This window comes from Monodon monoceros, unplaced genomic scaffold (assembly GCF_005190385.1).
Source record: "Monodon monoceros isolate NGI ecotype Baffin Bay Population unplaced genomic scaffold, NGI_Narwhal_1 Super_Scaffold_18, whole genome shotgun sequence".
In the NCBI taxonomy this organism is placed as follows: Eukaryota; Metazoa; Chordata; class Mammalia; order Artiodactyla; family Monodontidae; genus Monodon; species Monodon monoceros.
The window spans coordinates 5,635,417-5,653,705 of record NW_021703774.1 but is presented as its reverse complement, the minus strand read 5'-3'; the positions used below and the strand labels follow the sequence as shown (position 1 = coordinate 5,653,705).

Here is an 18,289-nt window from a genome sequence, read left to right as displayed (position 1 = left end):
AAAAAAAAAAAAAATTCCCCCACATCAAATTTTCCCAAAAGGAGAAAATAAGAATCTAACTGGAATTTCCTGTTCCAGATACAATACCTTGAAGTCTTATTATACTGCACTCTCTGTTCCTATTTCAGGAATGTACTGAATGACCCTGCTCAGTAATGTGGTTTGCATTTTTTTAAAAACAGCATGCAACCTTATTTGATGGACAATACCCTATTTTTATGAAGATGTATGTTTTTGTAAAACTCAAACTAATAACTTTTAGAAGGTAAAATTTGAATTTTACTTTCATATTTTCTTTGTGTATTTAAAGATGCCACCAAACTAAAGGTAAACTCAAGAAGTATAGGCAGGCATTACTGCCTTCAAGATTGTACAATGAAATTATTAGTGCAAATCCATCTCTTCTACAATATTATATCTGTCATTTAAAACACCTCTGCATCGTAATTATTGGATTTAGTTTTGCTAGTACATTTTGTTCTCTTCAATCCTAAATAAGGCATTTAAATATACAAAAAATGGTTAGTTTCAGATTCACCAAAATTGACACAGATTGCCAAATTAGTTGCTTTTATATACTTATTTTTATTACCAAACTAAATTATTTTCACATCAATGGGAATAAAGAACATATTGTCACAAGGTATCTTTGGTATAAAATCCATTCTTCAAAATGTAATAAAAGGCTTTACATATAACTGGAGGAAATCTTTGCCTTAGGAAAAGATGTCATTTAAATTTATACTTGCAGAGTTACATAAGATAAAATTTCCTTATGATGTTTTATTTTAAACATAAGAAAATCTATTACCTCATTATACTAGATTGAAAGTAGATGTAAAAAGTCTAAAACAAGTGACCCAAAGGTTTTAATATAACTGAAATTAACATATTTTATTTAATTCCATACTCTAGTAGTTCACCAGTTTAATGTCAGCTTGCTTCCAGATAACTGTTTATATTCTTTACATGAGCCTCTCTGAAAACATACATGAATTACATTAATTGTGAATTACATTAATTGTAATTAATTGTAATTGTGAATTACATTAATTCACAATTGTCCCAAGCTTTTACTTTATTTAAAAATTAAAATATTTAAATGGTATTCCAATTCCCTTTACTACTAATGTCAGGAATCTACAGTGAACACTGCAAGTAAAAGAAATGATTTTGACAAATTGTAGCCTGTGTCATTGAAAACATAATTGTAATTTATGGAATGGAAAGGGCATATTAGAGTGGACAGAAACTTCCACTACAGGTGAGGCTACAAAAGAGAGAGCTAACACAGAACTTTGGATGAACGTTTATTCTTGCTGGTCTGGGGATCGATCTGACACACAAATTGTGTGTCTTACCTAGAAAGAAAAGTAGTCAAGTAGACTACTTTTCAAGTAGTCTAGTCAAGTCTAGTAGTCTAGTCAAGTAGAAAGAAAAGTAGTCAAGAACTCTAAGTAGAGGAGGTAATAAAACTCAAGATTAAGTAATAAAACTCAAGATTTTTTTTCCCCCAGCTTTTTATGGTATCAGACATCAAAATAAAAACCTGAGTCCTAACGTTAAAACCACGTAGAGGATGATAATCAATTTTCAGCCACTAGATGGAACCAGAAAGCTGTTTGCCATTCTCAGGATAAGAAAAATTGCTGTGAAAGTGAGGAGAGTAGAGAAATGCTATACAACTTTCAAGCATTCTTAATAGTGAACATAAACAGTGAACACCCTTTAGAAAGAGATTTCAAAGAGAAATGAAATAAAGCTCCACCGTTAAATATGAAAGGCTGATTGCACATGAAAGTGGCCCAAACTCACTACCCTTAAAGTTTGTTCTTCAAAAATTCTCGTGTGGTTTTCTGAAGTGCTCACTTAACTCAAGAAGCCACCTAATTATCACACACACAAATCCTAAAATTCTGTGAAGACTTTTCACCTGCTTCTTAAACTGTCAGGTGAAAAATAAATTCATCTCTCATAATGACAATGAATTCTCAGCTCTTTAATTCCATTATTAAAGAAGTCGTATCCCACTGATTTTAAACTGTTCTCCTTTAGCATTAATAAAAATCCATAGCGAAGGTGTACCTTCCCCCTCTCTCTCTCAGAACACAGCCTGCTTGCTTATGAATAAGTACCATACACTTAGCTTATGGTCAAGTGCTCCGTGCTCTTGTGCATTTGCATTGCTCTGCTGTATCTGTCACTTTAGTTGAGAACATCATAGTGAAGTCTTCGGGAAAGTTGTATTCTATAAATATTAATATTTAGGGATATAGGAGTTTCACAAGCTCCTATTGTTGTTATTCACATTTTATCATTTTGAGTATGTTTTTTGCTCTTTTAAAATTATGTGTAACTGGCAAGTTTCTTCACTGGCTGTCCATGTTGTCATTTGGTTTATTCTCAAGGTATGCAAACTAATCTTACCATAGCTAAAAGAAATTACATTAATAAAATAAATCTACTAGGGGAAAATTATAATACATTGCAAACATACATAAGCCATGTTTACATTGTATTCTGCCTTGTGGTTTTATTAGCTTTTGTGACCAGAATGGAACGTTTTCATTTTTGTATTTCCCAAACTCCTAACACAGTGTCTTACACTGTATGAATGCATGTGATTGTTATCGTGGGATGAATGAATGAATGACCAAACCATAACAATATTTTAACTCTATTCAGTGCTATTTTTAGCATGGGACTTCATTCATAACTTAAATTGACCAAAAAAAAAAATGCTTCCAGATTCTGGGCTTCATTTGAAGAGTTTTGAGGTATCTCAATAAAAATGTGTTATCAAATTTTATTACTATGTCATTGTAGGCATTTTCTATTGACCACCATCTCTGAGGTGTGAGAGAAAATAATTATCTCACAACAGATTCCCCACAGGGCTGGAAGTATAGAGTAGCAGTGACTATAGATACAGGTCCCTTGATTTTCCATTTTGTAGGCTGAGGATATTAGATACTCTCCCTTCTACATCTCCTCCCTACTTTTCTCTAAAACATCATTTGCTGCACCTTTTTACATTGTTGAAAATGCAAATATCTGTATTTTGTTCCCTGGCTATAAATAAATCAATGGCTTCAGATAAAAGTGGAGAACCCGTTGTACATCTCAAACTTATACGTTACATGTCAATTATAATAAAGCTGGAAAAAAAAAGTACAGAGAACATGAGTTCAATGATTACATTATTAGGATTATTGCAACATAGTTCATTTAAGAGTTCAGTGGAATGCTATAATTATATAAACTTCTCTATATTCCCTGAGCAATTCAAGAGAGAATACAAAAAAAAAAAATTCCTTACTTACTGACAACCTATTGTTCAGTATTATGGCACATTTTAATTTGATTTATTATAGTTTCTTTTTCATTTTCTTGGAGTTTATGACCACCTTTTTTTTTTTCCAGTTGGGAGAGAAAACAGAAACTTCCTTTGCCACATCCCATTGTATATGTTGCTTTTAATCTAGTCCAGTCTCTTGTTGAGACTTGTCTGGCTTTTCCTATCTTGACCGTAGCTTTTAGAAATCTTTGGTTTTAGCTATGGTACAGACATGTGACCTAGGTTCTACCAATTGGACACAAGTGCGAGAGTTTATTTTGGAAGTGAGCTAACTGAGGAAACAGGCAGGCGAGGGAGCATCTATATTGTTGAGATGTCTGGCTGCAGAGGTAGCTGGCTCCCAGGATGTTCAGAGGTCAAAGTTCCTTATTGGGTTAGCTGTGAGGTGGGGTAGTGGGAACTGTTCGTGCATGTTGAGCCTAAATAAAGGCTAACTTTCCTGTTCTATGAGTTATCTATATTCCTCCATATACCTCTTTATAATCAGACTAGCTCAATGAATATCCTTGCCTAAAGTTAAGAATCCTAGTCAATATTGAGATTTCTCTTCCTTTCTACAACTTTAAGAGAAGTCTTCTTCATCATTACTGCTTTATAATTTGGCAGTGTTATGTCTCTAGGTGTGGTTCTCTTTCATTCATTGTCATTCACAAGCAAGAAACCCGGTCTATTTAAAGATTTAAATCTCCCTTCTTCTGTTATAATTTCTTGCATTCTATTCTCTCCATCCTTTCTGGAATTCCCACCAAATCAGATATTACCTCTTTAAGATTGATCTCGTGTACTGTGAATTATTTTTCCTACATATTCTATCTCTTTCTCTTTTTTTAAATCTGAAATCCTCAAGATTTCTATGATGTTATCTTTCAAGGTTTTTATAATCACTCTGTTAATTTCAAAAGGTCTTTACTTTCTATTTCTCTACTATAACTCCTTTTCGTATCTTCCTGGGAGTAATAATTACAATTATTTTTAGCTATTCTGGATTTGTGTATTTATGTATTATGGCTTTTCCCATTATTATTGAAGAGAAAACCATATACTCCAGAATCATAATCAACAAATTTAAGTTAAATATTCTGAAAATTTTTAACTCTACAAATAAAAAAATTCCTCGGCATTTTATTCCTTTGAACTATCATCATCACCCTTTCATAATCCCTCAGTATCCTTGTGAACTATTATTTATACTTCTCTGCTGTTCAAAAATACATTTGAATTTCTTTTTAATGTATTTTTGTTCTCATTTACTGTGACTCTCCTTGCTTCCAAACATTTGACTCTCCTTTCAAATGTTATAGGTTTTTGACCTTAGAAAAAATTGTTTACTAGTGAGTAGAAGACCCAACATCCCTATTATACCAAAACAATTCCAGTGTGAATACAGATATTGTTCTCTTCTAGCTGGATTTGCTCCCTTCATTTCAACCTGCATGCTGGCTGTCAGCAAATGACAGGAGCCATATTTCAAAGTTCTGAGTATAATATATAGGGATATTAAATAGATTCCCTTGTCTGTGAATATGATTTGTTAATTCATATTACACGGGTTACATCTTATATTAAGCAAGAAGGGCTCAAACTATCTAGTCTGGGGTCTCTAAATGCCAGATTAAGAGGGTTGAACCCCAACCGCAAACTATATGCTGGCTTATAATTCAGACTAATTCATTTAGGAAAAATCTGATTTTTCCCAGTGGTAAGTGTCTGACTAAACTTAATTATAGAGAAATGGTACTGTGGTGGATGAAACAGGGGTAACTTGTTCTGTATACAGAAATTCAATCAAAATGTGTCCTCTTTTTTTCTAGGTATCTTGCACCCCAGAGCCTCACTGGGGGCTGGGATTTTGTCCTGCTGTATCACCTTCTAAACATATGCTGGGATGGAGGTTTCATCAAGTTTATTTACTCACTTTCCATCTTCTAGAAATTCACTGAAATCTCTTCGTTTTCACTGATAAAAGCTTATGACTTTTATTTATTTGGTATCATTTCAATGGAGCAGATGAAGACTGTGGATCATAAACTACTTTGAACCAGGGGCCTCAATGAATCATCTTTAGTGTATCCTTTACTTCATTTACTTAACTAGTGTTTTTTGAGCATTCATGCTGTGAAACACTATAGAAGGTATAAGAATGAGTAAGACATGTTCTCCACCTTAAACGAAATTATACCCTATCATGCAGGAAAAAATAAAAGGACCATAACACATGCTCTGGCAGAACGTCACAAAATTCTATGTGAGTTTGTAGAAGGGAAAGATCACATTAAATTGGGGAGTTTAAAAATATTCTTGAGGAGATAGAATTTTTGAATTCTAGCAAAACCCTCTAGGAAGGCAGAAAAAATTCAAGGCAGAGGGAACAACGTTAAAAAAAGATGTAGAAGGCGGAAACCGCAAAGTATATTTAGGATCATGTTATTTGGAGAACACGATACATATGAGTATCATGAGAAATAAGGATATAAAAATAAATTAGTACTAGAGCATACAGGGCTTTAAATAAATAAATGGATATACTTAAATCTAATTTGATAATGAAAGATGAGCTATTAAAGCCTTTCCAAGCAGAGGACTGTCAGACTGAGCAGGACCTGTATTTCTCAAGATATGTTTAATAGAATAATGTTCTAGTTAATCTTTTTTTTTTTTTTGCGGTACGCGGGCCTCTCACTGTTGTGGCCTCTCCAGTTGCGGAGCACAAGCTCTGGACGTGCAGGCTCAGCGGCCATGGCTCACGGGCCCAGCCGCTCCGCGGCATGTGGGATCTTCCCAGACCGGGGCACGAACCCGTGTCCCCTGCATCGGCAGGCGGACTCTCAAGCACTGCGCCACCAGGGAAGCCCTCTAGTTAATCTTTTAATAGGCGTGATTAGGAAAAACATTTCTCGGGTAATCAAACAGATTTTGGATACACCTAATAAAATGTAGTTCTGTGGAGATTTTCAGTCCATGTTAGTTTATACAAAAGAAAAATGAGTAACCTTCAGAGGTATATCGTTTCCCTTTCTTGCAATTACTCCATTCATACCTCCAGTCTTGAAGCGTGTGTGTGTGTGCGTGGGTGTGTGCATGTGCGCGTGTGCGTGTGTGTGTGTGTGATGGGAGAAATGGAGAAAGGGCCACCAGGGATATACAGACAATCCTTCTTAGTTGCCATGATCAAAGAAGCAGCTTTCTGTGTAACCAGAACTATCTGCTGTGCAAGAAAGCTTTCATTATTTTTCTTTCTTATCTTCCTGGACAAACTTAATGAAGTGGCGGCCTTCGACCAGGCTTCACTTTCTTATCATCTCCTTATTTGTTCACACTATCTCAAAGTGAGAAAGTCTCCATCGTCCAAAATTGTTTTCTCAGAACTTCCCAGAGACCAGTGACCTACTAATTCTGTTTGCGTCTTCTCCATCTTAAATCGTCTGTATTGTCAACCATTCAGTTCTTTCTAGAAATCCTTGCTCCTTTTTGTTCTGTTAGGCTATACTATAGTTGCTGTCCTTTTCTTCCATCTGTTTCCTAAGGAAAAGCCTTAAGTGGTCATTTTCCCCAAATCCCCACCATTTCTGCTTTCACCTCTCTGGCCCTGAATAGCCCTGATCTCTCCTCCGGAACCAAGAGTAGCAGTAATTTCCACGAGCAATGATACCCGCATCAGAAAGCAAATAGATCCAATACCAAACTCCTTTCTCCTGCCAAAACCACACATTTTATAGTTCTCTACTGTCAAACCTCAGTGTGTAAAGGGATTTTTTTCTTTTTTTCTCTTTTCTACATCCATAACTCATCAGTGGCCAAGTTGTGTAAATTCTAACTTTGCAATATTTTTCTTATCAATTCTCTCTTTCCTTCCCATTGAGGATCACTAAGAGCAAAAATATTACCTCTTGGATGGGACTAATGAAATAAATAAATATTTTCATGAAAGTAAATGGAAAGGAAAAGAAAAAATTAAATTTTGATAGAGACCAAATGTCATCAAGATGGGCCAATTGAAAGTCTACTAACTGTTCTGATAATTTGGCATCTCCTTGCTAAAATCATCACCTGTTTGACAGCCTACAGTGATATCGATCCAAAGAATAAACTTCTGTTCCTCTTTCTAATGAGTTTGCCAAATAATTCAAAATGTTAATTTAATTGACAATAAGAAATACCTCTGCCAAGAGCACTGGGCCCTCAAATGTAAATGAAGTGAGTGAGAGGGGAAAACTATGAAGGGCTAAAATACAGAGTAAACTTGAATGAACAAAAGGAGCACAGTTATTCAAAGTCACCTAAAGTTAGCATCATCTAGTTGACTCACAGATCAAATAGAACAAGATGAGTACATTAACATCTAGGAAAAGAAAATGTAAGATCATGACAGCATTAATGAGCCTTGGGAGATATTGTTCAGGGTCCCAGCTAAGTTGCTCCAGAGACTCCAAAATATTTTTAAAATTAATATTCCCCATAGAAAAGTACAGAGGTAGGCAATTCGTACTTAATATATGGTTTCCATCTTTCTCCCCATTATCACGGGCTAGAGGAAGAGAACTAAGAAAAGGACGAAGGTGTTTTTTAAGTGAGCAAATCTAATTCTAAGGCTGAATTAGGAACTCCATTCTCAGACCTAAGGCAGGCCTGTCACTAAAAGAGCTGACCTTTCTATCTCTAACTCCTGTTTCCTTTGTCTCTTTTATTTGTTCCACAACTCATATTTATTATTTTCCTTAAATACCCATAATCTACAGAGCACTTAATTTTAAAATATATTTTTAAGTTAGACTATTTTAGGTTTTGTATTATATTTATGTCTGTGTTTGTTGGGTCTTAATGTGTTTAGCTTGTCAATATCAACTATTTTTAGTCAAAAATCACCATTAAAAGTTCATTTATGATATAATGAACTTCTAATAATATTATTCTCTCTCCTTTTTTAATGGGGAAATTTGAGTATTATCGTAAGCTTTTTTTTCAACTAGTGGTTTGATAATCTTTGCATAAAGCATTTCCTAGACTATTCAACATTTTCCCCATTATACTACTTAATTCAGCTCCCAAGTTTGTTCTCTTATTATTAAATCAATATGTTTGAGCTCTCTGATTTCTGCTGATGCTCAAAGGCAAAATTTCAAACATATTCTGTTAATAACTGAATCTTCACTACACCTTCATTTAATTCATAATACAGAAGACAATACAAATTACTTTAGGCATACAATATTCTTAATAAAATATATTAGATATTTTAAATTAAGTGATCTGTTTGGATGACTATTTATATTCAAGTGATGGTATTTATCTGTTTAAAGATCTGAATAGGTTTTTCTTCAAAGGTGATATGAAAGTGGTCAATAAACACATGAACTAATGCTCAACATTATTAGTAATCAGCAAAATGCAAATCAAAACCACGAGACAGCACTTCACATCCACTAGGACAGTTATGATGCAAAAGGCAGATGATAACAAGCATTGGTGAGGACATGAAGAAATTGGAACCATGATACACTGCTGTTGTCAATGTAAGATGCTATAATCCCTTCAGAAAACATTCTGGCAGTTCCTAAAAAAGGCTAAATCGAGTTACCTGATGACCTGGCAATTCCACTCCTAGATATAGACCCAAAGAAATTAAAGCACATGTCCACACAAGAATCTTTACATTAATATTAAGACCTGCCTTATTCACAATGTCATAAACAGCCCAAATATCCATCCGCTGATGAATAGAAAAGTAAAATGAAATATACCCATACAATGGAAAATTATTCAGTTATAAAAAGGAACGAAGTAGTGATGCATATTACAATATGGATGAACTTTAAAAACATTATGCCAAGTGAAAGAAGCCAGTCCAAAAAACAAAAAAGCACATATTGTATGATTCCGTTTATATGCAATATGCATTGTCCAGAATAGGAAAATCTATAGAGACAGGGTAAGATTAGCCTATGGTTGAAAGAGTTTGGATACAATGTGGGCGATTGCAAAAAGGTAAAGAATTTCTTTATGGGATGATGAAAATATTAGGAGTTAGCAGTGATAGTTGCACAGTACTATGAATATGCTAAAAATATTACATTGTATACTTTAATGTGTTAATTATATGGTATGTGAACTATATCTCAATAAAGCTGCTATAAAGAGAGTTATTTTGGTAGACTAAGGCATTTATTGTATCACTTAACTGAAAAATAATTTTGCAGGTCAATCTTACTTATGGGAAATCCTTAATTATGTGGTAACAATGTATTCAACAACATCACTTTCATTTTTAATATGACAAAATTCATTAGAGTATATTAGGAAAAGTCCTATTTTAAGTGTCGCTGAAATTCTTTTTAAATTTATGTTAAGTGCAATTTGTTCACCAGGCAATATTGTGTGCCAATAAATAATATTTACTAGGAGTTGGAAAATGTAATTTAACCGATCTATAAATACTAATGTGTGTTAGTGGTGATGGGCCTCATTTTATCATTTGTGCAAGAGAGAAGCTGGGCTAGATATTCAGCTCTAAAGCTGTATGATTCTATGACAAAGATGGATGACAAAATAATGAAGCCATATGATAAGTTCTATGAACATTCAATTAGTTGGTGACAAAACAGCTTTCAGTATTTTATTTAATTCCATCAAAATGCTAAGTATGTCCATCAAAGAAAATCAATTTCATCCATGATCCTGTTACATCCTTTCCACTGCAAATCTTAAAGGCTTATAAATTTATAGAATAGAAACATTTATATTCAGAACTTTGAGAAAATTGCTCCTGGGAAAATCTTTCTGTCTCAATAGAACAGAGACGTAACTAGAGGTAAGAGAGTAAAATCTACTTAAAATACCAGAGGGCATTTACTATTTTTCAATTAGCAATTTCCTCCGTCCAGTACTAAATCCCAGGAAAGAATTTTCCTTTTCCTTGACTTATTTGATTTGGCACATCACTTAAATAACTATTAATTAACTCACTAAATTTAAATTTTCATAACTACAAGCACCATTGTGGAATTTACTTAGAAAATCAACATTTTGTCTAAAATACCAAGTAAGGAATATGAAAAGTACGAAATTCAGTGCAACATTTGTCTTTAAATAAGGGCAGTAACTATGTTCGCTGATTGTATTTTACTCGATTATGCAAGTCAAAAACAACCTCTATATTTTATGAAACTCTATCAAAATAAACAAATAGGAAAAAATGTTTTGATGATATAATTTCCCTCAATGCCCTGAAATTCATATTAAATATTATTTCTTTTATACTACATTAGCTGATTTTATCAACTACTTTGTTATCATTCCATAATAATTATAAAATTTTAATTTTGTGCACATGTAGCTTTCAGATAAAAACTTACCTCAGAAACAGAAAAAAACCAGCTTTAAGGCCATACAGTAATGACTGCTGTCATCCTGTTTTTACAAGTTTTATTTGAGAATTACTAATCTTGAAAATAGAAACAATGCCCTAATCCTAGGCCTAACAAGTGATGAAGACATAAAATTTAGGATGAAACAAATTATACCAAGATTAGTTAGAAAAGACAGCAAATCACTGTCAATTTCCTATATGGCTTGGACCCTATAACAGTTTTGTATTTGTCTGTCAGATGATGATAACTCACACAAATACAAGTATAGGTACATATCTAGCTGTATACCTAGGCTTACTACTGTATTTCTAAATCACATAACTGCACTTATATGTTTTATAATTTAAAATGCATTATCTTAAAGAAAAAATATACTTACTGCCCTCTAGAGGTATGAACCAGTAGTGTAATAAGTGTAGATGTTGCTGGGCATATACAGTTTAAAGCTAACATGGCGTATTTAAACTCTTCTTCACAAACAACATGATCTGTTTGAAATAAAATAGGTAAATTAGAATAATTTACCTTGGGATAGTAGTATTTTAAAATAATATGAAAAATAAAACAATGAATAAAATTACAAAACTTTCCATATAAACACACTTGTTTTAGAGAGGTTTTTACATGTGCAAATTTATCCCCAGGAAAAATGATTCATAAGAGAGAGTACTAGACTATGAGGTAAGTTATTGAGGTATGGAGGATCTGGCCCCAGACCTGTCTTTACTAAAATTGACAGCCTTTGGCAAAATGCTTATTTTTCCTGTGCCTCATCTGTACAAGGAGGTAACATGTAGGTAGGTTAGAGGTACAGTCTGGATAATAAACCAGAGACTATATAAAGTCTCCTTTACTTCTGATAATTCTATGGTATGAAATACAATAGTACTGATTTATAACATAATTGATTTATCAACTTCATAGTCAATATAAAGACTTAGAAAGTGATTATTAAAAAATGTGGCAGATAATATTTGCACAACATACAAGTAATAGATTTTTATAATCAAAACAACCATAATTACCAATCAATACAAATTAATCCTGAAATAAATATAAATTTAAATTATACTTTAACCCAGGACCTAGGTCAAAAATTCAAAAGATGATAGAGTCCAGTCAGAAAAGATAATAAATGGCATAAAAAGAAATCCAATGACATAAAAACAATAAAGAGTGTTAGAAAAGATGGCACGTAAGGGGGCGCAGTCATATTAAAGGGGGGTGATGCTACTCAGCCCAAGTATATTATTTTCATGCAAGAATGAGGGCCCGGATGCCATATACTTAATTTTCCACAGAAATAATATTTTAGAGAAGCAATTGAAGTTTGTTTGGGAAAAAAGCTGTTTGTTTTGGGAAAAAAAACTTCCCTTCCAAGTAAACTACTATAGCTGGTATTGGAAATAAAGACTGTTTAAAGTTCTAATTAAATAAATATTCTTAGGCAGAAAATAGCAGTTTTAGCTAAATTAAGAAATAGAAGGTTGAATAGGTGAGTCGGATCTATAAAATGAATACATACACCATACAATTTATGAAGAAACAAGATTACTTGGGAAATCGTTCATCAAATGCTCCAGACAGATAAATAATAACATTACTCCAATTTGTATAACATGAGTTAGCATATGAAAGAGCCCATTATTTTTTTCTTTTTCCTTCATTTCCTTATTTTTTTTCTTTCACCTTTTATGGAAGAAATTGTATGCTATGGTTACATACCAGGATTTACTCTTAAAAAAATCAAGAATCTGCTAGCAATGTCTCTTTCTTTGTTTCTCTTTCATCTTTTTTTGCTTGTCAAATATACTATAATGATAATTTTTAAGGAAAATCTCAAAAATACATAACCATGATACTTAATATTTGGCAGGAAGGTAGGTAGATTCAAAATCCAATTTTGAATGTGGAAAAGTATACAAAAATATTTGCAAAATAACAGTGACTTAAACCACTATTTCGATATTTCTCAAAATAATTTTTGAGTGTGTATGACCTATCTATGAAAATAAAGTAACAAAACTGCTAAATGAAGAGTGTTATTACTTTAGAATCATATGATAGCCATACATATGGGGTCCATAAATCTTAAACCAAAAATTGAACATATGATTTAAGAAAAATGTTTACACGTATTATGACATGAGATAGACTACCAGAAAATTTAGAAGGTAAGTTTACCATATATGCAAAACCACATGCAATTATTAACTTTCCCTTGGTTTAATGTACAAACCGTCTTTCTTCTAGTAGGGGACCATGAGAAAATGTGATAGCTCTGTGACAGCTGAAAAATATTCCATCTTATTTCCCTTCAGTGGTTAAAAAGTAAAAAATTGGGTCCCCTTCCTTCCCTTTTCCTCACTTAATGTGTTCATCTGTGTTTGGTTGGGAATGGTTGATGGAAGATCATGTTGCACTCGCTAATTTTTCAAAAACTATACTAATCTGTGGGAAATGGAAAGAAGGGAAAGATTAGTAAGTTTTAGGTACTAATTTTTATTTCTGTATATGCTTTTTTCTACAAGTAAGTAAAGTTTTTACAGTGTCTATTAGCCTATCCAGCACTGTACATATTACTGGAGGCTATTTTACACATAAATACAAAGTAGGTTCTGCACTATTTTAGTAAATACTGAATTATTTAGAAAGACAACCACTGTATGAATTAAGAGAAAGTTTATTTTGTTTAGTATTGTATGTGAGTCATTAATACAAATTTAAGATATGATCATTAATAATAAGTATGTGCCCACTACTGTCAGTGTCAGTAGTGGGCACATACTAATTGGTGCAAGCAATTGTCTCTCTTGCGTTGTCTTTTTTTGGTTATTCATACCTGGGCATTTACATATTGAAATATACACTTCCTTACTATTAATTATTTCCCTCTCTTTCTCCTTCGTATTACAATTAGGACATTATATTAACTATTTAAAATGTATTCATATAGATGTTTACATTTACTCTGAATTTCATTCCAGGATAGTAAAGGAAGTGTTACAAAATATTTATCATAAAAAAGAGGTATTGGATCAGATACGTTGAAAACGATCGTCTTAGATTAATGAGTTAATTGTATATAATGTTGGGATTCCTTGTTAGATAATAAGAAAAATCAGTACTCTTTTTATAAAGAAAACATCTATGTAATCAATAAGGATGATTGTATAATCTCCAAAATATACAAACAGCTCAGGCAGCTCAATATTAAAAAAATAAACAACCCAATCAAAAAATGGGTGGAAGACCTAAATAGACATTTCTCCAAAGAAGACATACAGATGGCCAGCAAACACATGAAAAGATGTTCAACATCACTAATTATTAGAGAAATGCAAATCAAAACTACAATAAGGTATCACCTCACACCGGTCAGAATTGCCATCATCAAAAAATCTACAAAAAATAATTTCTGGAGAGGGTGTTGAGAAAAGGGAACCCTCATGAATTTTTGGTGGGAATGTAAATTGATACAGCCACTACGGAGATTCCTTAAAAAACTTAAAATAGAACTACCATATGACCCAGCAATCCCACTACTGGGCATATATCCAGAGAAAACCATAATTCAAAAAGACACATGCACCTCAATGTTCACTGCAGCACTGTTTACAATAAGCAGGACATGGAAGCAACCTAAGTGCCCATCAACAGATGAATGGATAAAGAAGATGTGGCACATATATACAATGGAATATTACTCAGCCATAAAAAGAAACAAAATTGAGTTACTTGTAGTGAGATGGATGGACCTAGAGTCTGTCATACAGAGTGAAGTAAGTCAGAAAGAGAAAAAAAATGCTGTAGGCTAACACATATATATGGAATCTAAAAAAAAAAAAATGGTTATGAAGAACCTAGGGTCAGGACAGGAATAAAGACGCAGACATAGAGAATGGACTTGAGGACATGGGGAGGGGGAAGGGTAAGCTGGGACGAAGTGAGAGAGTGGCATGGACATATATACACTACCAAACGTAAAATAGATAGCTAGTGGGAAGCAGCCTCATAGCACAGGGAGGTCAGCTCAGTGCTTTGCGACCACCTAGAGGGGTGGGATAGGGAGAATGGGAGGGAGATGCAAGAGGAAGGAGATATGGGGATATATGTATATGTATAGCTGATTCACTTTGTTATACAGCAGAAACTAACACACCATTGTAAAGCAATTATACTCCAATAAAGATGTTAAAAAATAAATAATTAAACTTTAAAAAAAAAGAAAATGTGGTACATATATACAATGGAATATTACTCATCCATAAAAAGGAACAAAACTGGGTCATTTGTAGAGACATGGCTGGACCCAGAGGCTGTCATACAGAGGTAAGTAAGTCAGAAACAGAAAAATGAATATCATATATTAATGCATATATGTGGAATCTGAAAAAATTGGTATAGACAATCTTGTTTACAAAGCAGACATAGAGACACAGACGTAGAGAACAAATGTATGGATACCAAGGGGGAAAGGGGGGAGTGGGATGAATTGTGAGATTGGGATTGACATATATACACTATTGATACTATGTATATAATAGATAACTAATGAGAACCTACTGTATAGCACAAGGAACTCTATTCAGTTCTCTGTGGTGACCTAAATGAGAAGGAAATCCAAAAGAGAGGGGATATATGTATACATACAGCTGATTCACTTTGCTGTACAGTATAAACTAACACAATATTGTAAAGCAACTATACCCCAATAAAAATTTAAAAAAAAATTAAGTTCAGTGCGGGGATTGCTACCAGATAATTTCAGGTCAGGTCAGATTTTAACACCAACACAAATACTAAAATATTTTCTTTTTTCAGAATTTTCTGGATTGGAGATTACAGCTAAGGGATGCTGGACCTTTATTCAAGCTCTGATAATCTCTCACTGGGGGTAACAAAACAGCTTCTGAATTGCTCTTCCTGTTCTCCAATTCTTCAGCATCCCACCTATCACCCTTCTAAAACTGTGTTGGCCAATACAGTTGCCTCAGCCATAGAAAGGAATGAAATAATGCCATTTACAGCAACATGGATAGACCCAGAGATTACCATACTAATAAGAAGGACACAAATGAACTTACATACAAAACTGAAGTAGACCCACAGACATAAAAAACAAACATGATAATCAAAGGGGAAAGCAGGGGGAGGGATAAATTAGGAGTTTAGGGATTAACCTATACACACTACTATATATAAAACAGATAACCAACAAGGACCCACTGTATAGCACAGGGAACTCTACTCAATATTTTCCAATAACCTATAAGGGAAAAGAATCTGAGAAAAAATAGATATATACGTATGAATAACTGAATCACTTTGCTGTACACCTGAAATGAACACATTGCAAATCAACTATACTTCAATAAAATAATTAATTAACTAATTAATTACGTAAAATAAAAATGAAACTGTGCTGGCCAATACAGTTGCCTCTGCTACATGTGGCTATTTACATTTAAATAAACTAAAATTAAACAGAAATAAAAGTCCAATAACAATTAAGTTCTCAATAATACTTGTGACTACTGGCTAGGTATTAGACAAGGCAAATACAGAACATTTCCATTATCAATAATAACTAGAGAGTGCTGTTTGATCTGCCAAATGGATTAATGACCTTTCATAAATCCTAAAGCTTATAGAATATATTTCGAATTCCTTAAAATGTCATTCCTAGATTGTCAGAATTTGGGTAATCTTACTAACATATCACTCTTTTCATGCCTCTTCCCAGCCATATTGCTACTAAAATTGTTCATCTATAATAATAGGAAAAAAGGTAGAATATATGGGTGTTCTACCTTCAGGTTGGTGGGTAGATGTGTAGAAAGACATTTACGAAAATTTTGTTCTTCTTCCAATCGTTCTACTTTCTTACTAAAATAGGTGGAAATGATGATTGGGGAAGAGGTTGGAGGTGAGAGAGAAAATATGGTATCACTGTTTAAGAGCGTGGGAGAAGAAACAGAATTGAGGGACAGAATGATCGTTTGGCAGCTTCTAGACCCCTAAAATTAGTGATCATGAATTTAATGGAGGAATAGCCTGCAGGTCGTCTTTTGTTTGGTTTCCTCTGGCCACAGTCAAATGCATGGAAGTAAACACCTAGAAGACAGAGAGTTGTTCACTAGAGTTGGTTTCTGACAAACAAGTCTAACTAATGGAAGGTCAACGAACTAGGCTGAATTGAAATTATGGGTTCTAAAGGTGTGCTATGGGATGCAAACAGGTTAAGAAGGGAAGACAGGACCAACAGGTGAAAACTTGGTCGAATCAACAAATTGCAAGTCCCAGTGTAGTCAAAAGATTGTTGGAGTTCTGTATTAGAGGACATGAACTAGAAAGATAGGGGGTGGTGGTCACAGAGGAGGGGGCTAGGAATAGCCATGATAGAAGGCTCACATTTACATGATCTAGGGAATATGTCTCTGGAAGTGGGTGCAGAGATAAGACGTGGGCAAAGACAATGAAAGAAGGGAAATCACCGAAACACAAGCCTAGGGCACTGAAAGAAGCATTTTCCTGGCTATCCATACCATTAACTATTATGACCAAGCAGTGTGGAAAAGAGGGACAGTGAGTTAGGAGATTGGGCAGTTTTTCAGCTCATTTTTTTTCATCAGCTACTTACATTTCCTTTTGGGGACATTTCAAGCCACAAACTGCCAATTTTTATCAAGTGATTTTCTAATTAAAAACTGGCCATCATCAAAAAATCTACAAACAATAAATGCTGGAGAGAGTGTGGAGAAAAGGGAACCTTCCTACACTATTGATGGGAATTTAAATTGGTGCAGCCACTGTGGAGAATAGTATGGAGATTCCTTAAAAAACTAAAAATAGAGCTACCATATGATTGATCCAGCAAACCCACTCCTGGGCATATATCCGGAGCAAACCATAATTCAAAAAGATACATGCAACCCAATGTTCATTGCAGCACTATTTACAATAGCCAGGTCATGGAAGCAACCTAAATGTCCATTGATGGAGGAATGGATAAAGAAGATGTGGCACATATATACAATGGAATATTACTCAGCCATAAAAAAAGAACAAAAATGGGTCATTTGTAGAGACATGGATGGACCTAGAGACTGTCATACTGAGTGAAGTAAGTCAGACACAGAAAGACAAATATCATATATCACTTGTATGTGGAATCTAAAAAATAAAGGGTACAAGTGAACTTATTTACAAAACAGAAGTAGAGGCACAGATGCAGAAAACAAACTTATAGTTACCACAGGATAAGGAGGGGGGGATAAACTGGGAGATTGGGATTGACATATACACACTACTATATATAAAATAGATAACTAATAAAAACCTGCTGTATAGCACAGGGAACTCTACTCAATACTCTGTAGTGACCTATATGGGAAAAGAATCTAAAAAAAAAGAAAAAACAAGAGTGGATATATGTATAACTGATTCACTTTGCTGTACACCTGAAACTAACAACTCTGTAAATCAACTACACTCCAATAAAATTTTTTTAAAAAGAAGATTAGGTTATATAAAATTTAAGTACTATAGAGATGCATAATGTAGA

General features: G+C 33.8%; 1 protein-coding gene across 1 annotated transcript in view; it reads right to left on the bottom strand.

Moving 5' to 3' along the window:
• KCNT2 (potassium sodium-activated channel subfamily T member 2) overlaps nt 1-18,289 on the bottom strand; it is a 288,035-nt gene that overhangs the window by 115,289 nt on the left and 154,457 nt on the right. Inside the window, exon 15 of the mRNA XM_029229997.1 lies at nt 11,102-11,210. Within this exon, the coding sequence (XP_029085830.1) occupies nt 11,102-11,210 (109 nt within the window). The remainder of the gene's footprint in view (nt 1-11,101; nt 11,211-18,289) is intronic.